Source organism: Coenobita brevimanus, chromosome 81 (assembly GCF_032717465.1).
Source record: "Coenobita brevimanus isolate Jiangsu-jjx chromosome 81, ASM3271746v2, whole genome shotgun sequence".
NCBI lineage: Eukaryota > Metazoa > Arthropoda > Malacostraca > Decapoda > Coenobitidae > Coenobita > Coenobita brevimanus.
The window spans coordinates 5,355,108-5,380,860 of record NC_137034.1 but is presented as its reverse complement, the minus strand read 5'-3'; the positions used below and the strand labels follow the sequence as shown (position 1 = coordinate 5,380,860).

General features: G+C 40.0%; 1 protein-coding gene across 1 annotated transcript in view; it reads right to left on the bottom strand.

Annotated features, from left to right (window-relative positions):
* unc80 (unc80, NALCN channel complex subunit) overlaps window positions 1-25,753 on the bottom strand; it is a 152,477-nt gene that overhangs the window by 77,394 nt on the left and 49,330 nt on the right. Inside the window, exons 15-26 of the mRNA XM_080279925.1 lie at window positions 22,178-22,347; window positions 20,767-21,027; window positions 17,073-17,263; window positions 16,259-16,455; window positions 10,154-10,183; window positions 7,418-7,538; window positions 5,980-6,153; window positions 4,082-4,305; window positions 2,850-3,092; window positions 2,127-2,316; window positions 804-952; window positions 527-704 (exon numbers count right to left, since the gene is read on the bottom strand). Of these exons, the coding sequence (XP_080136051.1) occupies window positions 527-704; window positions 804-952; window positions 2,127-2,316; window positions 2,850-3,092; window positions 4,082-4,305; window positions 5,980-6,153; window positions 7,418-7,538; window positions 10,154-10,183; window positions 16,259-16,455; window positions 17,073-17,263; window positions 20,767-21,027; window positions 22,178-22,347 (2,128 nt within the window). The remainder of the gene's footprint in view (window positions 1-526; window positions 705-803; window positions 953-2,126; window positions 2,317-2,849; window positions 3,093-4,081; window positions 4,306-5,979; window positions 6,154-7,417; window positions 7,539-10,153; window positions 10,184-16,258; window positions 16,456-17,072; window positions 17,264-20,766; window positions 21,028-22,177; window positions 22,348-25,753) is intronic.

Genomic DNA, 25,753 nt, shown 5'->3' with positions numbered 1-25,753 from the left:
TGGGAGATTTTCTGTATGAGGGGTAGGGCACGCTATTTTTAATTTATTATCACTTTTTTTTTTTTTTTAATTTTGCCCCCTAAGAATTTTGCGCCCGGGGCAACCGCCCCTGTGGCCCCCCCCACGCTACGCCACTGGGGTACAGTGATTGTAGTGAGAGAGTGCTCTGTCTGGGTGGAGCGGATTGTCTGGGAGTTGTTCTGTACTTGATCTTGGTACTTGTAGAAAGGAGTTGGCTACATTGTAATCTTCACAGATGAACTTATGTCTCTAAGATGTAGGTAGTGTCTGCTGGATGAATGACTGGCAGGGGTTCATGGAGAATGCTGTTTGGTTGAAGGCTATGGATGGCAATGGTGATTAGGCTGTTACATCATATTATACAATTTTTACAACTGCCAGTCTGTAAGGATGCGATAAAGCAACTAACAGTATGTAGCAATAACCTTGTTGTGTAAACACCGCTGTATTGTAATCCATCAGCCAATCACTCAGTTTTACATGTTATACCTATAGTAATTCTCACCTCTTGCTGGTCATCATAAACACTGCTGACAGATGGTGCTTTTCTAATGACCGAGGTTATGGAGGAAGATGTTGACTTCTTCTTAAATATGCCCTTCCTTCCTTTGCCTCCTTCCCCTCCCTCCTCTGTTGTGGTGGGAGGAGAGTCATGGTAGGCATCCTCCTCCACTGTCACACGTCTGATGGAGAGGACAGTAATCATCATCAATATCATCATCCTAATTTTTTTTTTTTTTTTTTCATCTAAAGCTTTGGAGTCTGAAAAAACAAAAACCTACCTTATGACCCTGGTTGTCTGAAGCTTCTGTCTGTGCTTGTGAGGGCGGTCAGCAGAGTCAATAAGACCTGAGAGAGCTACCCTCCGGAACACCCCTCCATGGCAGTCTCGGATGTATCCCAGCAGCTGCCTCACATCACAGTACACAGCCTGGACAAAAAAGGCTCACCATAATCTCAATTATTAGTTAGTGCTAATACAAGTTATAATAAACAATGTGAAGGTTGGGTGGTATGTGCTTTAACTCGCCCCGTCCCGCTGACATGAATAAACGTCCACACGTTTTGTCACAGCCAATCCCGTTGATGTATATAAACGCGAATCAATTGCAAGGTCCCTAATTTCCACAATTTTCAACTTTCGTGAGTGATTTTTGGTACGTATACACAGGACACATTTCTCTACAAGATGCCAGGCAGGGACAATGCCTTACCCAGCATGACCTCCCCCCCATCCGCATGCCACTGTCTCGGCAGTTCACCTGTTACCAGTGACCTGGCCAGTAAAGACACGTCGTGCCACAGTACGAAATTCAGGGCCAGAGTGAATCCCCAATCAATGACAATGTGAAGGACAAACTTTACATAGCATTAGAGGAAGAAACAGTCAGAAATGATGATCAGGTAATGTCGCCTAAAAAGGTCAGATATGCTGATGTGTTTGGTGAGTGAAACAATGCTTATATTGCCTATATTACTGTGTGAAAACCAATATATTCTCATACTACATATACATTCGTACCAAATAAATAAATAACTACCGTTTATGAGTGGTGTGGAATGGTTACCCTCCCACAGAACTCATTTTCTATGGAGCCAGCCTGATAGAAAACACAGTAAGGTGAGGAGGTACTGCTACCTGTATCAAGTACTTTAAACCTCAGGTGAGCGATTTCTCTATGAATTTTCGATGTTTCTCACAAAAAGCGGAGGTTTGAGCCAAAAAAATTTTTTTCCAAAAATGGTCGGGATTGGGGGGAGTCAGTGGTGGAAAAGTGGTCGGGATGGGGCGGGTTAATGCTCACAGAACACAATCAATATTTTGCTGAATGCTGATTAAGAAAACAATAACAATACACAGTAGATCTTAGAAAATATGCATCCTTTCAGCCTGATAACATTTATTCTTCCTGTCACCATCAGATGATTTCAGTCAGTTTAGGAGAGACTTTTTGAATTGGAATGCTCAGATATAGTATTTATACAATCATTTACTATGAAGAGGTCTCCTAAGCTCATGACAATAGTCTGACCTCAGACAGAACAAAATACTAAGAGATATTTTCAAACTGAAGGGGTCATAATGTACTTCAGTGAGTATTTACCATATTTTCTGGGCTCTTCAATTCTTTGCTTGACTTTGCAAAGCGTGAAACAAGAGCCTTAAAGACAGATGCCACCAACTGTCCCTCAATGCCCCTAGATCCGGCACCTCCAAGTGATGCTCCGAAGTTGGTGGCATAACCTCCCTGCTGGTTGTCCAGGCCTTTGCTTGAAGTAGACCTCTTTGGACCACTACCAGAAACTGTACCAATTCATCAATTAGTAATGCAAACAAACAAATATTATAGTTCTTTCACCTTAACCTGGCCTAAATTATTATTCTTTGGCTGGGTATTTCATGTAGCTCAGACAGGAAAAGATAATGGTTTAGTCCTACATCCTTTCCATAGCACTTGCTAATGGCTGCCACCATATTCTGTTGCTAATCTCTTGTTATGACTCAGCATTCAACGTTGAGTGATGGCAATTGTAGGCCAAGTTTGTGTACAAGAAGTATACCAATGGATCACCTCTATATAATGAAGGGACACTATCATAAATGAACTTGAAAAATATAGCACAAGATACATTACTAATAAAAAGAAGTACAAAACAATAATTTCATACAAATGCTCTTTACTGGGAAGGTATAACAGTTTTACCTTGGCTTGAACCCTCTTCATATTATATGTGGGGGTAATATTTTCTTTTGAACAATTTACAGTACTGTACAGTGATATCAAGACAAATCAGTTTCATATCTGACTGTAAACAAAACTTAAGACTCACTCATTGGTGACAGTAGTGAGCCAGGATCAACACAGAAGCCAAGGAAGGCATGGAAGAACTCAAGTATCTCTGTGATTGGCTTTGCTTTGACATAGGCCCTAAGGAACCTCCTGAAGGTGCTCTGATGGATGCGGTAGAGGCGAGCCAACAATGCCTGGCCCGTGTGACGTAGTAGGTCAGCTGGAGGGCCACGGTGGCCATCACTGCACCCATGTTGGCATCCCAGGTGGCGATAGATCCTGCAGTACAGTAAATACATAAATAAATAAATAAGCCATCATCAACATCAACTACACCTTTTTCCCACTAAAGATGGGGTGACGTAGGGTCCAAAAATCTATCTATCTATAGCCAGAATCCATAATCCCATAAGGGGAGGCTGTCTGACTCTTGAGTTAGTTGTTTTATGGGGAGGGGCACTCACCCTCTGCCAACTCATTTGCTGACACATGGGGAACATATAGGGGTTGGTTATACGGTTACCACCCAGCATTGCACATGGTTTCCTGACTTACAAGAAACCATTTGGCTTGTCACTCAATGTAAAGCCACCAGGAACAAAAGAAGAGTAATGAAAAGTGCCAGGAAAGGTGAGAGAAACAGGAGGACAGGAAGGCAAACACAGAAAAAAGAATGATAACGGTGAAGGAAGATGTAGGCAGCGCTACATCACAGGAATGGATGATGGTCAGCGCCACCTAATACTCCCAAATCAATGAGACATAAAGTATGATGGAGAGAGGATTATCAACAGTACACAACTTGTCAGACTGCAGGCCATGGTGACTATCGCTGCACTCACATTAGCAACCCAGGTGACAAGAGTTTATTATCATCATCATCATCACTGTGTGCCAAAATGGGGTTTGTTCATAGATACAAAAATCTGTAATGCAAGTAGATAACTGCCTTTACATTTCACAGACTTTCAAGTTTTGTTGTATATATACTGTAATGTGCTGTTATTACTGCTGAGGTAGTTCCAGGGCCATTTGGACAAAAGCCTGGTGGACTGCAGGAAACCAGTCACTTCTGCTGGTTGCTCGTAGGATCTCTTGCTACCAGTATGCTAAAAGCTATACTGAATGATTGTCTGTTTTGTGAAACTGAGATGCATGAGGTATGTGTGTTGTGGTGTATAGGACTGCAATACAATGTGAGCATAGTGTATTACTCATGGGTTGTATTTTGTATTGGCACTGTATTAAATGACTGTGTATTGTAGTACCTCATAACTGTGTCCATCATCATGAAGTGAAGCTGGTGTTCTTTATCTTTCTCATTGGGCTTGGTATCTTCCTCACTCGGCATATCATCCTGGTCCAGCTTCTCCCAGCGTTTGGTGACATTCAGGATGCCCAGGTCCAGCAGGAAGTCCAGAAGGTGCAACAACACTTCACACACTCGCAGTGAACACACATGACTATCCCGCTGAGCCACAGACTGGGTGGCCTGGAATTATACATACAAGTCAGTAAGTCAAGTAGCAATTCATGTACTTGCAGAGAATATATTGGCCACAAAAGTCTTACTACCCCTCTTGCTGTTTTCTCCATGGAATCTGAAAATCAGTCTAGTGAATCAACAGCAATGGACACTGGTGCTTTCATCCAGTCACAGATCAGTGTCATCTGTGATAGAAGCTTTGGCTTCTATCACAGAAGCTTTGGATTCAGAAGACTAATTTTCAAAGTCCACTGACAGAAAAGCAGTAGTGGTGATAGGACTTTTGTTATCAATAGTACATAATGTCTCCATGAAATATAAAATAAAACCTAGGCAACAGAAGCCATAACCAACAATTTAACAATGAGGTCATATATGATACTCGGCAAGCAATTAGTGAGCTGTACTTGTGTATTATGCAGGTACACTCAGGGCAAAAGTTCACCTGTTGTTCTTCAGCATCCACTTTACACTTGGGGTATGTCTGTCACTTTCCTTTCAGATGCAACATATCAAAAAGAATCATCAAAGGGAAGATTATCATATCATGCCACTCTCAAATGAGGAATATTTGCCAGCTGAGGAAAGTGAAAAGTATAACAGATGAAATATTGGGATAACTTTTATCCCTGACAATATATACTTACACTAATGCCACCTATTGTGAATCAGTCTGAACAACTCCTAGCCTCATAATTGCATACTGTAGAAGTGATAATCTTCTAGTTATAATGTGAACCTGGATGTGGGTGTGGCTTTTTGTATGCCCAGAGTAGGTATTTTGCATGCCAAAGGGAAAATGTTAAATAAATTGTTTAAAAGAAATCTACTCAAGGCTGATTTATCTTTGAATGTTTACAAAAACAGCAAAAACTGTTTAAGAAAATCACTATTGCATTATAAAAATTGAGGCCACAAACGGATTGGCCAGACATAGTTTTTGAGTCTTTCATTAAACTCAAGAGTACGATGCATTTGATGTGTACCTTACTGCTGAAATAACAAGACATTAAGACTACCCTTAATGAATGCTCAAAACTACTTCATAAATGATCCTTAGAAACTGGGGACTTATTCCCATTAATAATCTCAAGCTTAATTAAACAGCTTAAATATAAATAATGCAATAGAGTACAGTAATCACTCTAATATCCAGATGCCCAATATCCGAACATCCCCACTATCCGGACATAAGAATGTTTCATACTGTACTTTTTTCCATACTATACTTACCTCATTTCACTCTTTAATGTCCTTTATTGGTGTGAATAGGGTGTTAGGAGCTAGGCATGTGCAGTAGGAAGGTGTTTTTCTGAGTTAGGCTAGGTTAGGGTCCATAAGTACCAGTCCAGGAGCCAGTCACCAGAATGTTTATTATTGTATGAACCTACTTCTAAACCCTCATTTTATGTTTCTTTTGCATTTATTTCAGTCATTTATGTGCCTTATTGGTGTGATTTGGGTCTTAAATAGGTGTTATGCATGTCCAGAGGGAGTTGTATAGGTGTTTCTCTGAGTTAGGGTCCATAAGTACAAGTCCATAAGCTGGGGCCCAATATCCGGACAGGACCAATATCCGGACCTACCTATGGCTCTATTACGTCGGATATTGGAATGATTACTGTATTAAGGGGAACATGTACATACTGATGAATGAGAACTCAAGAATAAAACTATAACCTTGAGCAAAACAGTGAGATTAATGTGACCATCTCTGGTGATGTAGTGAGCTGAGCCAGGTGCCTCCACGGCTTCCTCGTGTGAGTACTGGATGTTGGAGTCAGTCTGTGAGCGTGACAGAGGTGGTGGCCGCTGGTGTACCACCGTTCCCTCCACACTCCCACTCTGAGATGCCTATGGGAAAGGAAGGATTGACTAGAAGATAAGGGACAACAGCTGGAAAAGGGACCTCAGGGACAAGAAGTGACCTAAGAAAGGATCAAGAACAGGTCAGGAGGTAAGAGTTAGCAAGGATTCAGAGTAAAAATAAGGGGGTAAGCTACCATAATTAATGTACACCGTTATTCCTTCTAATTCCCACTCTTTGAACCCTAAATGAAAGGGAAGGTGGGGTAACAGTTAGATTTAAGGTGCAGGTGAGGTGCACTGCTTATTTAATGCCACTCAGGGGTTAACTCCTAAATCACCAACACATGTCACCTGGCACTCAGCTTTTTCCTACCATCCTCCCTAAACTATGGTACTAAAGAGAGAATACTATTACAGAATGGCCAGTCACACAAGGAGCTGGTATGGATGGACACCACTCCCCTGGTTTATTCCTCCAAGGCATGACATGCGACACAGCCAATGGGGATCATGACAGTTGCCCCATTGATGGCTATGCAGAACTGCGCTAAGCAGAGGCTAAGAGAATATATCAATGTCCTTTCTACTTCTGGCTGCCTGCTAAAGACACTGAATAACCTTAATCTCTGTCTAGGTATACCAATATGACATTTGAGGCCTCCTTATTCTCACATTCCCTCCATCTATCTTGGGGACTTTCTGAATGGTGCATCCATATAAGGGCATGTTAGAGTGAAAAACATGTTTTTGCAAGGCCAAAAAACCATTTTCCACTCATACTAACTGAATCTAGAGGGAACCAATTCATTAAACTCTGTCTGAATGAGTTATGTCCCACTTCTTCTCCTTGTTGCACCATGCAAGGCTATGCACACAAGTCGCAGTGATGAGATCAGCATCCATAAGTGAAACTGGTGCATACATGCACCAAAGGTGCATAATCAAGCATTCATTTAACTGAGCAGACAAAAATCCTCCCATTACCATTTGTAATGCCTGTGTGGCATCATAAAAGGCTTGATGTCTCTTCCAGAATGAAGCCTCCAAATTTACTAATGACTGAAAATTATATTTTAGTCTTACAAAAACTTTTTTTCTAGTAAGGCAAAAATGTTATTTATTTTTCTGTTCCCAATCTTTACACCATATTCTTAATAAATCCTTTCGTTTGCTCGCCTACTCCTCCTCATTACATGTGTACTCTACAGGTGCAACTGAGGTAACCTGTTTCAACAACTCTCACTCTTGATTTACTGCCTTGCCATCACTAGGAAAATACAGAAATATTAGCACTGGGAACATATCTTACCTGGTCTCGCCATCCATGTTCACTGGGTGAGGGAGTATGTTGTGTGACAGTGATAATGGGGTGTGTTGTGCCCACCATGTGGGGGAAGGCACGGCGATCACCTCGGCCCTCACCAACGTACCTACACCACACCCAAAAATAACAATAGTTCATAAGCATCAACACTGCAACAATATTAGAACATCCTTTTTTAAAGATTTACTAAATATTATTTATACTGTTATCACCATGTACATTCTACACCACTATTACATCTCATCACATCATCACCTCATCCCTCACCAATATACTGTATCTACATCCAGTAACAATATTAGTACATCCTTCTGCAAAGACTTATTGAACATTAGTTTGAGTATTTTCAACATTTCTTTAATCTTGCTTTCAATGACTTTTTTGACACCATATCTATGTGCATTCTGTAAATGTGTCCGTACAGTCTTGGTGTATTCTTAGCCAATGTAACTTACAGATACTGTACCATTACAGTGGTCCTCAACCATGGTTGTCACCAATGGTTGTAACCAAACATATATTGGGTGGGTTTACAGTGTAGACACTTCATCAGAAACCTTGGGAAAAGTTCTCTGATTATACAACATTAGCACAGTCAGCATTTCAAGACCTAAGACAAGTCTTCCCAACCTTCACAAAATGCTGGTGTTGGTCACTGGCAGAGCAATGGAAGTTCATTCATAGCAACAACCTCAACTTTCCCTTTCATTAGGAGGCTATGGACACAATCAATAGTTTTCCACCCACAGGGTTATATAACATGCTCTTCTCATCTCTGACACCAATTTACAAGGCCATAAACAGATACACAGACATAAAAATGATTTTAGCACGATGCCACCAGGACACACAGGTGTACACAAGTTAGTGTCCCTTGCTGTGGTGTGAAACTTCAGTTACGTAAACATCATTTGAATGTCACAAGCACAATGAAGCTCGGTAACTCACTCCTCAACTCCATGGGTGGAACAGATGGTATTCACCACCACCAGGCTGGTGTGTGGGAGTCAAGGGGAGTGAGAGTCACTCTTTCTTTACTGCCTCCTAATGGAGGGAAATGGTTTTTTTGGCTGCACAAGACCCTGTTATTTCTCTGACAGTGTCAGATGGGACTATCACAGAAAATTCAATGTTCTATTGTTAAAGTATACAGACATATTGCACTGTACTGTACATAATGCTGCTACTGAATGCTGTATATCCTGTTTCACTGGTACATGTATAGGAAATTTTAACTGTCAATTAGCACAGAAGATAACAGAACTGTATACCTCACTACACAAATAACTGTTATACTAATTAATTATCATTGTTTATGACACTGTGCAAGCCTTACCTGGATGAGGATAAATATGGTAGTGTATATTTAAAACATGAGTACATGTAAGTCATACATGTAATCTAAACTCCTTTTTTTATACATGTATTAAAAATAATAAATCAATGTTCCTACCATTACAATATTATATAGATACCAGATTTTGTGAATATCATATACATGCATCAGTTAGAGAAAGACACAACAAACTGGCAACAAAACTGCTTAATAATACGGTACTACACTACAGTGCAGTTATCATGCTAGAATGAGAAGCATCATGGTATTTATTTCTATTATACTGTATAAGAAAGGAAGTGAAAAGAGTTATGCACATAAGAAAGCAAATCAAGGCTGATAAATGGCAATTTGTGTAAACATTACTTAGCACAGAAGTTGCCTCCAAGGACCAAAGATAATGTCATGACATTACATTTTTTTTGACAGCCTAATTTTCCCTAAAATTATGGGGCAGTTTCTGTACCAAAATAACGGACTGTCAATGTACCATAATCTGACAGATTTTGGCAAATCAAATCAGGCCTAGTATGATTAATCATAATGATAAAAATAAATGGGTGATTTGCAATTAAATTTGCAAAATAGAATATAGTTTTTATTTTTGACAAAATATGGGGTGATTTGACTGAGAAAAAAATTATTCTCAGTGCAAATATTAGCAAAATACAGTAAGTCCTCATTATAAGTTGCTTTCTTTAAATTTTAGTTTTTACCAAGTCCCAATAAATTTCAGTAAACATTTAATAAAATTTTAATTGTACCTGCAGTTTTTTTTAAATCACAGATTCATCTAAATGTGAGCATGGTGGACTGCAAGCTGACTCTGCCCTCTTCCTGTACTCCCCTTTCTTGAGAGGGAGTTGAGACACATTCAGTTCACTAAGAAGCAGAGTTGCCCAGTTATATCAGTGCCACTGTGTGAAGGCATCCCTCTCCAGCACCTCCACTACTGCCTATACAGCTGCTTTACTAGTCAGTTTACCATACGGATGGCTTAACAGCTCCTTCCATTTTACAGCATCAATTGTACAGTAGTTGCAGTATTTAGGAACACATTATAATGAGGATTACCTGTCTATAAAACATGGAAAATGCCTATATCCAACATTCTTGTTAACTTTGGAGGCTCTCTCAGCAACCTTTGTTTACTGTTTATTTTTGCCTATACAGAGCTAATACATTTTTGTATGCTATTTATCCAACCTAGGTTAATACTGAAAAGATGTAAATAACATATTAAAGAATAAGAAGATGTATAAAGCAAAAATAAATCACTAAGGAAAAGGTGCAAGGAAGCCTTCCAAGTTTACAAGAACACTGCTCTATGTGTGTGAAATGTCTAGGCAAGATTGTGGCCAGAAGGAGCTGGTGCGGCAACTTACCCCAGGCACGGCAGCTCATCTATGAGGCTGCTGCATGTCCAGTCAGGGAGAGAACAGGGAGAGAACATTGAGAGAAAAAACACTTAGGGTCGCATTCTAATGGGCACTGGAGACCTTGTGGCAATTCTTCCTTAGCATTAACTCTGCATATTACACCTCAGTATCCTCTTATATGTTACTGATGCAAGCTATGCTGATATTAAAATGATATAAACAGCATACAAGGGAATGTTAAGGTGTAATAGGCAAAATAAATCAGCAAGGAAAAGGTACTCTGAAGCCTCCTATGCCACCTAAAATGCTGGCCTCAGAAAGAAGAGTTTTCACTAGGATGGAGGGAACATGGTTGCTCGACACTTAACATTCATGACCAAGCCTGTTGCATAAACATGGCAAAAGCCCTTAGCAAATAGGCCAATCCTTTGCCACACCACCACAGAAGTTGGCTAGAAGCAGAGAAGACATTTTCAGGTGTATGTAATCATCCCTTTTCTGTGATACCACGTATGTTAAACATTCAGTTCTGACATTTTTCTAATAAAAATTTTCCTTTCAGCAGAAACATTCTAAAGTATTCTTTTTTGTTCTTTTTCCTCCCCTCCCCCCTTTTTTTTTCTCTCTTAGGAGACACAACCAGTAACGATATACCTAATGAAAATCGTTCCTCAAAGAACCATCTAAACTGAGCCAAATTCAAGTTCTGTTGATTCTGAAATACCTGGACACACTACTTGTAAGGTGTGGATATCACAGGGAACAAATGATCAGTTGTGTAAGTGAGAAAAATTAATCAACTACTGCATTATAAAGCTGTACAGAAAAAGGGTGAGTGTATATCTTGCATACCCACCTTACAAGGGGGAACGAGGTACTGTTTTCAAAATGTTCAGAAGCAGTGATGTTTGTAAAACCTTTAACAGTGAGTGGTACAACACTGCAACAAAGAGCCACAGATAAGCTGAAGAATCAGAGTATGAGAGCAAGTAAGATGAACAACATACATACTAAAGAGAAGAACACAACATGTGTGTGTGAATAACCCCAAACAGGTGAGCTGTCTCTTTTACGGAGGGGACAAAAATTAAAATGTCCACAACTCTAGGGGAAAAGATAAAAATATACCAATATTTTTGCCATGAACATTAAATCTTCAAGTAGAACAGAGGAGAAGAACTGGGCTATGAGCTACTGAATATAAGGCACAATAATGTGGAAGATACTGGTGAAGTTACATGAGAGAAATACATATTCATGTAGGAACCCCAAACCAGGTGACTGGCAATGGATTATACCATCTTATTACATCCGTCATGTCGCTCCATGTATTTATACAACATGTCTCTAATGTACAGGGAGTAAAAATGTTTTTCTTGAGTCTGTGTTTGGAAGTTGGGGTCAGACTTAAGATTTTGGTAACACATTACAATAGCTGTAAAAAGAATGGCTCTTGTGGTATCAATTACATGATTTCTTGATGTATGGAAAATAAAAAGGGGATACATGGAGATACTGCCATCCTACCTCCACAGTCCTATCTTCATAATATGTACCTACTAGCTATTGATAATGTATAACTGAATCTAACATACAGTATCTTCTCTTCTTTACCCCTACGTATTAAACAATGCTGCTAGGTCCTCCAATCAACAGGTTTTACGAGGAATACTCAGTGATAGGCCAAACAGTTACTTGTAGCTCAGGAAACTATTTACTACAATAAGTGGCAGCTAAATAACAAAACGAATCCCTAAATGTCTACTGTAGTGGCTCATGGCACTTTAACCAGATGCAGACCATAAGGGTTTATATCTAAGAGATGGTTAGGGTTTACTCCTCACATGGCATACCATTGGGTCCCTATGCTCCTAATGGGGCAATAAAGGATTGGATGATATAACAAATAGATAGGCATGGACAGAATACAGCTGACATATTGATCATCTTCGTAAGCATCACAGTAAAACCAATCAACACTTTTGGTCAGGAATGAGAAGTGTTTACCTCAATCCTTAAGTATCGCAACACTATTCTCTTTCAAATAACTTCATCATCTGGGACAATCACAGTACAATATACTAAATCCCACACATATTACTGAAGGTATGTGTACATGAGGGAGAACTTGAGTGTGTCGTGGTGGATCCATTGGGGGAGGGTCTAATCTGCTCCCCCATTTTTCATCTTCGACTATTTTTATTGCAACAAGTGTACAGAAAATTCTTTTAAATCTGACAATTCTTTTACATTTGAATTTCACTCTATGGATGAAGTTTTGTAGTTTATAGCTGTTAAAATACTGTAATAATGAATGTACCTGTATACTGTATATGGTATTTTTTTAAATTACTATGAATTTTAAGTGTATCATTGTTGCCAATGGGCAACAGAGGTTAAAAGTTTTGAACCTTGCTTTTTACCAAATCCTGGACCCACCACTGGTGTGTGACCACATGCACACAGACACGCTGACAGGAAAGAAGGTGAGGGAGGTTGTGGACAGAGTGCTGAAGGGACAAACACACTGTAGCCTGTCTGTTTTAACATGACAAAAATCCCTAACCCCCTTTTCTGCTCAGCTAATGACCAAGAGTACATGATGTGGAGTCAGTTTGACCAGTAACCAAAGAGATTCATTCCTACTTTGTTAAACAGGCTCATCAAATTTTATGCAATCCTGACTCAGTATTAAAGCTGTACAGTACCAGTGGTCCAGTTGTGCCAGGTGAAAACAAATTGACTACAGTAATATTGGTGCACTGGGAAGGGAGTCAAGGAGGTATGTGGAGAACTAGGAGAAGGCTATCATCTTCAATACACAGGAGAAACCATTACCAACATCACTCATATCAGAAACTATCACAGACAATATCACAAAAGGGAGCTGAGAAAATGTCATCAAGATATTCTGAAGAATGTGGGAGACGGAGTAGAGCTAGAAATAGTAAAAAACTGTGCAAACTTCAAAAATGTACAAATGTATTTGAATGGTCAGTTATTTAACAGTATACCTGGTGTACGTTTAGAGTATGAATAAAGCATAAATGTGTGCATATACATCACATTAAAAATATCATGCATTCTCGTTTACCTTACAAGTTGCCTGGATAAACCCCTACAACCCGATGAAGAGGTTTGTATTTTATTATTGCCTTCTAATGATTTTATTCAGCTAAGGGGAGACTGTTATAACTGGTGGGGTTAGATATAGCTTTCATTATCCCCTTCACTACAAGAAATCTCCTCTAAGCTGAACAAAAATGTCTGAAGGTAGCAACAACAAAACAAACACTAAATCATCAGGCTGAAGAAGTTAATGTCATTTTCTTACTTCCTCTAAATCCTGACATTGTTCTAACGCCTTAATTTCTAAGCTTTCTGAAGAACTGCATGGAATTATTAGACTAAAATTACAGTACCATTTTAACCCCTTCAGTCCTGGGATATATTCATTATATTCTTGCTATCCTATGTTTGTTTAATTCAGCTTAAGAAATCCCTCTCATAGCCTAATAAACAATTAAGGCTATATATAACTCATACAATGCAAAAAATCTCTTCTGAGGTACCTAGAATTGTCCAATAGTAGCTACAATAAAGAAAACATCATCACAGTGAAACTTAACATCCAGTCAGGGACAAGAAACTCGGACTCAAAATGGTAAGGATGATCTCTTATGACATTTAATTAATAATGAGATTTAACCTTACAAATTTTTGTGGAAAAATGAATTAGTCTTTACACCAATTCTAGTTATTTATTCACTACAGTATGAAGTTTATGGGGAACTTTTATTTTCCCGACATAATTATTTCCAAGATTATGAGTCTGGAAAATGATGAACCTATAAGTCACATCTTATACCTGACTAGGTATCTCTATTTTCTTGTATCTAATACAACTAAGATGAAAACTCTCCCCAATGCAAGCTTTTACGCTTCCCTTCACCTCTGGCATTTTTCATTTTAGTCACACCATCACCAGACAACTTTGTTCTTGGATTTCATTTAACTGTATTTGTGAGGTGATTAATTAAGGTTACATCTGCTATGAAAAGACTGACTAATTCTACATCTCATCCCTCAAGCTTGAAAAATCTCTCATAAGCTGAAAAAAAATGGCATCTAAGAGTAGCAAGAATAAGATGAAAAATATGTGCCTGGAATGAAGGGGTTGTTGTGACCCCAGGCTCATCTGGATATGAACCTGGTGGACTGTAGGCCGAAGCAACCCTTCTCCTACAGTCCACCACCCTACTTTTAGGGGACTGGGTGGAAGGTGGACATTTGCAAAGCTGGAGAGTGAAGCCAATGGATATACTGGTAATTCCATGTGAAGACATTCCTCTTCAGTACCTGAGAAGGGCTAAATCCCTGATACGCCATTGTCACAAGCCTTGCTAATTCTACCTGGCTTCTTCTTCAGTCTTCAACTTCTTTCTTTGAGTGAAGAGTTTTCCATGACTGTTGGTGTGCAGCAGGGGTCAGTCTTGAGCCCCTTGTTTATTATGGTACTTGAAGCCCTCTTATGTGACTTCAGAAATGGACTCCCATTGGAGATGTTGTATGCTGATGATTTAGTGCTGATTGCAGAGAATGAAAGGGAGGTGGAGGAAATATTTGGGAAAAGGAGAGATGGTACTGGGCACAAGGGCTTATGAGTAAATGCAGATTAAACAAAAGTGATGGTACCTATGGCTGGGGGCCGTACTGTCAAAGAAGAGGGGGAGTGGCCATGTGTGATTTGCCACAAGGGCTTGGGAAGAAATTTCATCTTAGGAAGTGTTTGTGATAAGTAGGTGCATAGGAGATGTAGTGGTATGAGTGGTAGACTGCGAGATAATGCTGTCATGTGTGCGGTGTGTCGGGAAGAGCACGTGGAGATTGCTAGGCATGAAAGGATTGAACTTGCTGGTGAGTCTCTTGAGTGTGTGGAAGGTTTTGTTATCTGGGAGACGTGTTATGTGTTGGAGGTGGGGCAGGAGCAATCTCTGTGGATACAGTGAGGAGTGGCTGGAAGAAGTTCAGGGAGCTGTTGCCTCTCCTGACTTTGAGAGGGCTCTCCCTCAGTGCTAATGGATCTTTGTATGTGACATTTGTTGGGAGTTTAATGTTGTATGGTAGTGGTACCTGGGCAGTAAAGGAAGAGGATATTCACAGGTTCAAATGTACAGAAATGGCAGTGATCAGGTGGATGTGCTGTGCATCCCTGAGTGCGAGGCCTGGGGGTGCTCTGTTTACGATAAAAGGGTTGAGAGGTAGGATGGGGTTGGAGTGTATTGGTGTTGTGATAAGGAGAGGTAAATTGATATGGTTTGGGCATGTGGAGAGGATGGGGGATGATAACTAGGTGCAGAAAGAGTGTTAATGTTGGGGGTAAGGTAGTAAGAGGTAGACCAAAAAAGACCTGGAATGAGGTTGCTGAGTGTGACCTCAGGGATAAGGGACTACATAGGGAAGCTGCCAGAGATCCAACAGCAGGGAGAGCTGCCATTAGGTGTCCAAGGCTGATGGATGCAAGCATGTTGGAGCCTTCAAAAACGAAATGAAAAACGAAACATTGAAAGACCCCCAGTCATATCCTCATCTATTTAGGAGGCTCCCTACCATCCCATCCCTACTGATTTACATCTGCACGTGGCACATCAATATCCCCTTGTGCAGGACCTATGCCAACATTGTTGTTATTGATGTCCTGGCCCCAGGCTTATCTGAACATGAACTGGGTAGACTACAATACACAATCCTCTTTTTGGGGGATGGTGAGGCAGTTGATGAATGTTTATATAACTAGTAGCAGAGGTGCCCTGTTTTACTGATGTCACCACGTGAAGGAGTCCCTCTCCAGCACCGTGCTGATAACATTCAAGGGAGTCAAAGTAGTAAGATGAGGCTCCCTAATACCTTTTCCTTACCTGCTTATTCCTGCATAAGGCACAATTACATTCCCTTCTGTGTTATTTATGCAGTCCATATCGATATAATAAAAACAAAATATTATACATACAGGAGAATATTAACATGACATATACAGAAGTAAACTGGCAGAGGAAGAGGTGTAAGAGTGCCTTGTAAACTGACGAGAATATGACTCCCCCTGTGCCTTACCTTAGTGATGGCATACTCTTCCCTTTGACGAGGCCAGCTGGGGGAAACCTGGGTGACGGAGGGCAGGGATGGTGGCGATCTTCAACATACTTCTCCAGGGCTGACAGAGGGCGGGACTTCTCACCATCAATGCCCCACGAGCTGCCACCAAACTCAACAGTACCTGCACCACCAGCACCACCATGAACACCACCACCCTATGGAAAAAATAAATAAATAAATAAATAAATAAAATGAAGGAAGGTGTTATGAAATTCACCAGTACCTTTACCACTGCCACAACCACCAACACCATGACACCACCACTACCCTATTTAGGGCTGAAATGAAGCAACGTATCATGAAACTAACCAGCATCTCCACCACCAACACCACTATGATCACCACCATGCTAAAAAAGGGAAGAAAGGAAGGAAGATATGTGTTAAGAAATTTATCAGTCTCCATCACCTGAACCATCATTAACCTACAAATAAAAGGATGGAAGGATCAGGAAATCAATCAACAGTACCACCATCCGACACAAGGACAAAAACAAAGGAAAGTGTTATGCTGCTCACAACCACCATCAACTTACAAAAGGTGAAACAGAAGGAAGGTATGAATTACAGTTTGTCCACTTTAACTTGATGGCGATTTTCCTTCTCTTGTCACTGAGCAACAAGAAAAACCCCGTAAAATGACAAGAATCTCCACAGAATTGATGAGACTGAACTGCAAGTATTTTATGGCTTAGTAAGAGGTGACTTTGTGTAGGAAAAGACTTTGTGTAGGAAAAGAGACAAAACGTAATGGACATGATGAAAATACTGACCTGATCTTCCGAGATAGATGACCTCCTCGACTCCTCATGGCCAATCTTCTCCAGGGCTTTCTCTGAGCAGGATCTGAGTTTGGTCTCCACAAAAGCCCTTAGTTCATTAAGTTTCTTCTTCTTCCTGGTGCTGCCTCCGGTGGGGGCAACACCTCCACGCTGGCAGGGGTGCTCAGACAGGAATGGAGAATCTGACGAAAACAATAACTTTACTCAGTCACCGTATGCTTTTCACCTTAACCTGCCCATGATATTTGTCCCTTTCTGGCTTATTTCACATTGCTCCATGGCAAAACATTAACTCACTATACTCTTTCCACCTTAATCTGACCATGATTCTTGTCCTTTTGTGGCTTATTTCTGGTATCTCAATGGCTCTATATCCTTAACACAGAATATTTTCAAGACTAGTATTATATTCTAGTGTTAATTTCCTGTTACAACTGATTATTCATGTTGAAGACAGCAACTGCTAGCCAAGTTAAAGTGAATAGAGTATAAGCTGTGTCATAAATTTTAGTGATTACTAAGTTTTCCCAGTAAATTCGTTATACAGTATATCTGTCACAATATGATATAAGTACACCAAAAACAACACACAAGCAACATAGTGCATGTGACGCAAATACAGTGCTCGACAAAAGTATTGCGAGCCCTGCGTCCCTCCTACGAAACAAACCTTTCAACTATGGAAAAACATGTAAATAATGCATTATAATTACCTTTAATGCTTGGTAGGGTATCCTTTGCACTTCTTCATGGACCTGAGACATCGTGGAAGTGAAAGGGCAAGGTTCCTTAGGTGCTGGGGTGATATACTTGCCCAGGACTCACGAATGGCTGCTTCCAGCTTAGGCAGAGAGCTCACATCCTTCCCTTGGAGATTCTTCTTTACGAGGTACCAGGGGTTTTCTATCAGGTTGAGGTCTGGGCTATTGCCTGGCCAGTCTTTCATGAAGGAGTCCTCACAGTAACAAAGCCAGTTGGTGACAGATTTGGCTTTATGAGCAGGTGCACCGTCCTGCTGAAACACTCATGCACCTGTGAGCTTGAAGGACTCAGGTAAATGATCACAAAGCAGCTCCAGGTAAATGTCCTAATTAACTCTGCAGTTCTTGGGAAGCACAACAAGTTTCCCCAAACCCTTCCCAGAGAAACAACCCCATACCGTTAGTGAATCAGGGTGTTTAACTGTACTCTCCACTTAACGGGGGTCATGCAGGTCACTACCTCTGCGCCGTTACACACACACTCCTCGATTACAGGTAACGGTAAACGTTACCTCATCAGACCACAACACTGACAACCATTGGTCCTCACCCCAGGTAAGGTACTTCTTAGCAAAGGCAAGCCTACGATGTCGCTGGTTACGTGTAAGAAGAGGCTTTCTCACAGGCCTGTGACTTGTGTAACCAAGTTCATAGACTCTTCGAGAAACCGTGCACACTGAAACAGCCGTGGCTCAGTGGGTTAGAGCGCTCCGCTCTGACCGAAGGGTCGGAGGATCGAATCCACCCAATGGTCATCGGTAGACATCAGGAAGGGCATCCGGTAATAAAATGCTACACGCTCCAGTCCAAAAGTCCTCTACCCAGGGGCAATGCCTTAGCCCTTAGGAGATACCTGGCATAAAACCAAATTATTATTATTATTTTTTTTTTACTGAAACCTCGCCAAACACTTCCAGGTTGCTCTCCTTAATTTTCCTTGCACTCACACGAGGATTAGATTCCAATGCACGTTTTATCACATCAACAAACCTCGGGGAAGTTTTCCTGGGCCTACCAGATCGTGGTTTCTTTGTAGGAACGTCACCACTATTTTCCATTCGGTAACGGCCACACCACCTCCACACTGTTGACCGGGCCACACCAACCAAATCACTAATTTCCTACATGAGGTGGCCTGCCTCCTTTAGAGCAATGATCTGTGATATTATTTCACTTGACAATTCACGGGTAGGGGCCATAATAAAGTAGCGAAAGCCAAAGCACTGCGGGTCACTACGTAAAAAATGGCGCAACAAGAGAGGGAGGAGCGGCCGGGTTCCTCTCTCTCACGCAGCCCACAGGCAACTGAGGTGCCAGCCAACCAACGCGCAGTAAAGCCTCAGGCTGCTGTGACATCATGTTAGCAGCCAAAGCTTCTGGCTCAATTTTTTCTCCCAAAAAAGGGTGATTCTTTTTTTGCCAAAAGTATTGCGCGCCCTGACATAGGCGTGCAATACTTTTGTCGAGCACTGTATGTCAAGGAAGGAAATATTATCAACAGTTGTGAAATATTAAACTAGGCTCACTGTGGTAAGCAGACATACTCGTGAATCCAAGTGCTCATCAAATTACAGAAAATACACAGTACAAACTGTAACCATGACCCATCACACTCACTCCACGACAATTAAAACTAAACATATCTTTCCCCTGCTGTACGATTTAAAGCCGTTTCAATGGAGTTACATTTATAACCTGTTTTGACAGAGTCATATCGCATTTAACCTGCACAATACATTTCTGAAAGCCAGAGATCTTGTTATGTTAACACTATAAGTAACAAAATGTACAGCACCCTAGCTATTGATATGAAAATGCTGAATTGGATATTTTGTGGGTAAATGTTGATCCCAGAGTACTGAACATTCTCGTTTGGAACAAAATAATTAAAAAGAATGTTAATTCCTAAAGTCCTACGAACATCTACTGATAAGTTCGGGCCTTGGTACGTAGAGTCCTAGCATCACTGATCGTACACAAGCTACCAAAAACTGGCGCGAGGTATCCCCGCCTCTTTGATGACGTTTATGGAGTCTAGCTAAAGTACAATATCTCGTGGTGTCTGGCCTGACTGGTCCCCCTAGAAGCTGTGGGGGAGGGTTCTCCCCCCTGCCACTTCTCCATCACCCTCTGCTCCACTGGGCCCTGTCCTCAATGTCTCCTCCCATCCAAATCATCCCCATACCCCCTCTAAACCATATTGGCTGTGTGTGGCAGGCATATTCCCTCCCTTTCCCCCCCTTCCTGATGCCCCCCAATACTCCCTCCACCTCCCTATTCCCCGTTATATCATCCGATTCTCTCTCATAACGAGGGGTGGCTTTTTTTATTTTTGACGGTCAACAGTGAGGTAACCATTAGACATATGAGACTGAAATATACATTTTCTGATGTGTAAAATCAAGCTCTTCAAATCTATGAGGCCAAAATTTACTTTGGTGCAATTCTTTTTTTTCCTTTCTCTATACGTGAGAAGTAACAATTTTTATCTTTGACGTTCTTTGACGGTTGATAGTGCGTTAACTATTAGACATAATTATGAGAGTTAAATATAAATTTCCTGGTTTGTAATATCAAGCTCTTAAAATCTATAAAACCAAATTATACCTTGGTGATAAATCGGACCCTAAATGCGGTGCTGGGGCCAGACAGGGTAGGAGAATTATGGTCTTTTGGGGTTAAATGCCTGTACTATAACTATTGCTGTGATGGTTCAACAAAATACTCTATGTCACCTTCTTTATACTCTGATACCACTGTATCATGACTAAATAATAATTTTTAAAACTGAAATTCTTATTCTCTAAAAGAGTGCTAATAATGTGAGCATCCACACAGAACTTCCACACCTACTGTGCCTGGAAAAACTGGTGCATTACAACACCAACAATACTAGTGTGGTGCAAAACAACACAATTTGAAACTGTACAAAACCAAAATCAAATATGGACCAGGCTTCGGTTCCTTAGGCCTGGCTGCCTCAGGTTCTCTCTCTTTTCCAAAGAAGTCACGGATTGAGAACACACTGCCCTTGCTGGAGAACAGCTTGAACTTTTTATTGGAGTTTGACATGAGCTGCTTCTCCAGTGTGCTGTCGGGCAGAAGGTGTTGGTGGCATGCGGAGAGGTAGATGCTCAGGCTCAGGTCACTTGAGTTACGACCACTCCGTGAGGAAGTTTCAGAGTCTTGAGACAGAGTGAAATTAATGCTTAGCTACTTCCAAGTAAACGAACACTATCTATTCACACAGCCTTGTTATTGCAAGCATCAAATGAGCTCTTTATCTCTTTCATTTAATATATACAGCTCTCTTACCTATGCATTTTAGCACACATTTCATACTAGATCCATCCATCCACCATTTAATTTTTACTGCATCATCAGGAATGTAGGGGTTTGGGGCTAGGCTTATCAGTCCAGACATTTTAGATGAGTGACCAGCTGCTTGTCCCCAGGTAGCATTATACAAGTAATAAACCCCAACCACTGTAAACTGATACTGTCCACATCACATCAGGTTGGAGAGCCTTGACTCACTAGACCATCAGGCATACATTTTGCTGGTCATACATGATACAGTACTGTAGCAAAAGCACACCCTTAAATTTCACCTAAATGATCATCTATCCACTGATAAGCAGTATATTGCTAATAATAAACTGTAGTTTAATCTATACTGTAAATAACTTCAGATCAAACACTAATATTTCTCCCTGCTGATTCTTTCAGTTTTGACATCCCATTTCAGTCAAAGAAAATAATTTAATCACTTCAGCTCACGAGTTCATTCTTAATAGTAAGGAAATAAACTGATCTGCATCTATAGCCTATACAACATCTTTCAAACATATACAGTAACATAATACAGTATAAACTCAATTTATAGTTTTAAAATTCTCCTAAACATTTCCATTCATCCAATACAGTATGATATGATCTCTGCATATAACAGTACTGCAGTCAACCATAGGTGTGAATAATGTTCACCCTTGTGGCATCATTTCAGTCAAACTACTTAGCACAAGGTTAAGAAAGGAGATGGAAAATTTGTTTCTTGACTCTTGATTAATGAAAGAGATTGGAATTTACCATGATATAGTCTCTAGCTCTGAATTAAGTGAGGAGATGGTAGGTTATCAGTCAAATTCTCTTCAGCTCTGGATTAAGTAGAGATATAGGATGTTGCTAATGATATAATGATAACCTCTACCTCTGGATTAAGTAGGAGATAAAAAGTGACTACAGATACAGCCCCTATAACTCAGGATTAAATAAGGAGATACGAAGTTCCCAGCCATATAGTTTCTAGACCTGGACAGTAAGGAGATAATTTACCAGTGATGTAGTCTGAGGATGACTGGTCACTCTGTTCAGGCCCCTCTTTAGGTTTCCTCTCCTCATGCGTCTCACAATGGAGCGAGACATGAATCTTCGGAATGGGTAGGGAGTTGCTACGGCGGCGAGGTGGGACAGTGTGGCCTGTTTCTTCCCCAATATCCTGAAGTCTGCCATTGTCATCACCAATCACACACCATCACAGGCAGCCAGACATAGCCATCCACCAAAATATCCATATGCAAACAAGGATGGAAAATGAAAATTGAAATACTCTGTTAACAAATTCTTTTCATTAGCCAAGTTTCATTGCTAGATCTAATCCAATCATTTATGGGTTTTTCTGAGTACAGTATTTAGTTCAATGTTTAAATGACTGATAACTGCTTTTATACTTTAGCTGGATGTGTTTACAATACTATCAATACATAAGGAGGATTTATTTTTACTTGCAAGCTCAAAACACATGCAAAGAATACAGTATGAGTATATTCAACAACCCATACTTAGGACAAGCCTTACTTTAAATATATCAAACTAATTTATATACAAACTAACTGGTAATACTAATACTAGACTAGTGCATTCCCAGAAGGCTTTATACTTTTTTGTAATGTTTATATTTCTAGATTTTCAACTACTTATGCAATTTAAAAAGCCTAAGGGAATTACATGGCAGAACAGATTATTTTGTCAACTGATATCAAGATGCAGACAATGCATTACTTTTCCAGATCTAATAATGAAAATCAGGAACCATGTGCAAGTGCTAGGAAAAAAGCAGATAATGATAAAAGAACTTATCATTTGTTAAGGGTGTGATAAACTGACTAAAATGCTATAAATGCAACTGAAGAAGCAAACTCATACTTCATACTTCTTCATGCATTATAAAGTTTAAGCAAAAAACATAACTTCACAATGATTTGAATAGTTTGCCTACTACTGTGCGACTAATTATTTAATGTTGTAATCTTATAAATACCACTTACGTAAAAAACTCACTTTGTTAGCTTCAGTTTTGCTATATTGCTGTCAAAATATATACGTCTCAACCTCTTCAACCTAAAGATGCATTTTTGGTTTTATGCTTTCCATCTCCTGACAATTTACTCAACTTATAATGGAACTTTGGTAGTGAAGGGGAATCATGAAGCCTATATCTACCCCCTCCAGCACAAAAATCTCCTCTAAGCTTAATAAACTTGCTTGGAGATAGCACGGACAGGATACCAAATACATCAATGGATCAAAGAGGTTAATGCCAATTGTGCTCTGGATACTACGGTGTCATTAATTGTAATACTGTTGGTGCCTTATGGGGCATGGCATGAAAGATAGCTGTGCTTTTTGTAAGACAATAAACAGTACATAAACCATTTACAATGCTGGGTGGTAACCATATAACCAAACCATATGTGCTCCCTACATGTCAACAAGTGGGTTGGTGGAGGGTTAGTGCCCCTCCCCGTAAAACAAATAACTCAAAGTCAAATGGCCACCCCTTATGGGATTATGGCATCTGGCAATAGATAGATAGATAGATAGTTTCAGCACTAATAAAAAGGTCGATATCTAGAACTAATACCATACTGAATAAACTTTCCATACTCTCTGTACGACACTGAAAACAAAAAAATCAGAATGTGTACCATTGTACTAGATTATTTAAGGAATTTCTGTATCAATGCTGATGACAAAATACATGATGATGAGAGAGACTGGAAAAGTAAAAAAGAAGAGTATATGGATATGACTGTCCTAAAATTTTCTATCACATCTTCAAAACCTTGCAAGGATAAACAAAAAATGCCATAATTATACCTACACTGAGAATGACATTTAGTGGGGAGATACAACAATTTCAGCCTGACTTGGACCCTTTTCAGAATGGCTCTAGTCAGGGTAAAATTGTTATCCTCCCAATAAACAATATTTCCCAATGTGAATATATTATCATTCTTCCATCTCAGCAATTTATGACGCTGCGATAAGAAGATGTGATAATCATCAAAGATCAAGGCACCAGCAATGTTGATGGATTGGCTATGCAGATGTGTAAGCACTTTAATTAGCCCCTTCAATCTTACAACATATATTTTCAATGTACTCTTGCTTTCTCCATACAATTTTCATTGTAGGAAAGCCTTTTTAAATTAAAAGGGTTAGATTTAGCCTTCAATAACCCATTCATTTAAACTGATGTTTCCCAGGTTGAATTACATGTGAGAGTAGCAAGAACATAATAAAAAATAATATGTCAACATATTCATGAGGTTAATAAATGTTCTGAGGGCACTGACAAACATTCTGTGAGTAAACAAAATAATTCAAGACTGCAACTAAACAGCTCACATATTGAACTCTGAAATACAGCCATCTGCTTCTTAATGGGGACTCAGGCAACACAAGGATGCACTGTGGCTGTTAATATTCAGGCAGAAATTGGGAACACATGAAGAGGAGAGAGGCACTGTTAATATCAAGGTCACATGCTTAAAACATAAGTCGCATGAGGGAAGGCAGGACCCATGATTTTACAATACTTTTTTAAACATGTGATAAAAACAGAACATGCCTGTCCTCAATATGTTGTTGTTAACTGTACTTTTTTCATATGGGATGCAGATTGATCACTGTCACAGATACTCCATAAATAACCATCCAAAACTGAAGGCTTGTCTCCCCTTTTGTGACTTAAGTTTTCAGCACACAGCCATTATTCTCACCTATATTCCTACTCCACTAGCCTCATTTGCTTCACATTGGGCTCATCAAGTGCCCTGATTTATTAATCTTATCTAATGACTCTCTCAGGCTCCTATGACTCATTTTCAGCTGAATAAAAATGCCTGGCATTTGCTAGAATTGAATATTATGACAATGATAGCTGCGAAGTTGCCACCCAACAGCACCAGGGTTCAGTCCTGATGTGGACATATGATGATGCCACTCAGCTCAGGTGTCCACCCACCCAGTGTAGGTTATTAGGTAAAATAAGTATCTTGCGTAACACCAAAGGGAGGTGATAACCTAAATAATGCAGTGACCTTGTATCCCAGGAAAGTGGATGAACAATCCACCACAAGCTCAAAAGCCTAAGTTAATGAGATAAGCACCGAAGCCAAGTGCCCCATGGCATCTGACTTCAGTTTTACCTCTACTATATGCAGTGATGAAAGTTGATGGTGACACTGTATAAGCTCAATAAAACTGTGTAGTGTTAGGCAGAACAGCTTATTAGAGTTGTCTTGAACATGAAAGGATTAAGAGTAGCTCTTGAACTTCCTGTGGCATTCTGTGAACCTTCCAGTACATTCTGGTCTGTACTTAACCCTGTCACCCTGATAATATATCTTATGTGCTATTACAGCAACAATCAGATGATTTTACTTATCTCAAGAGACATTATTTGAACTAGAAGAGTCCGATATAGGCTTCAATAACTCTTTCACTTCTGCAGGTCTGCTTATGATGAAATAAAGAGTTGGTGATAGCAATGATCAAAAAGAATATACATCATTGGAATGAGAGGATTAAGTATTATAGTGGTGTCTACAGTTTTGTTATTGAACA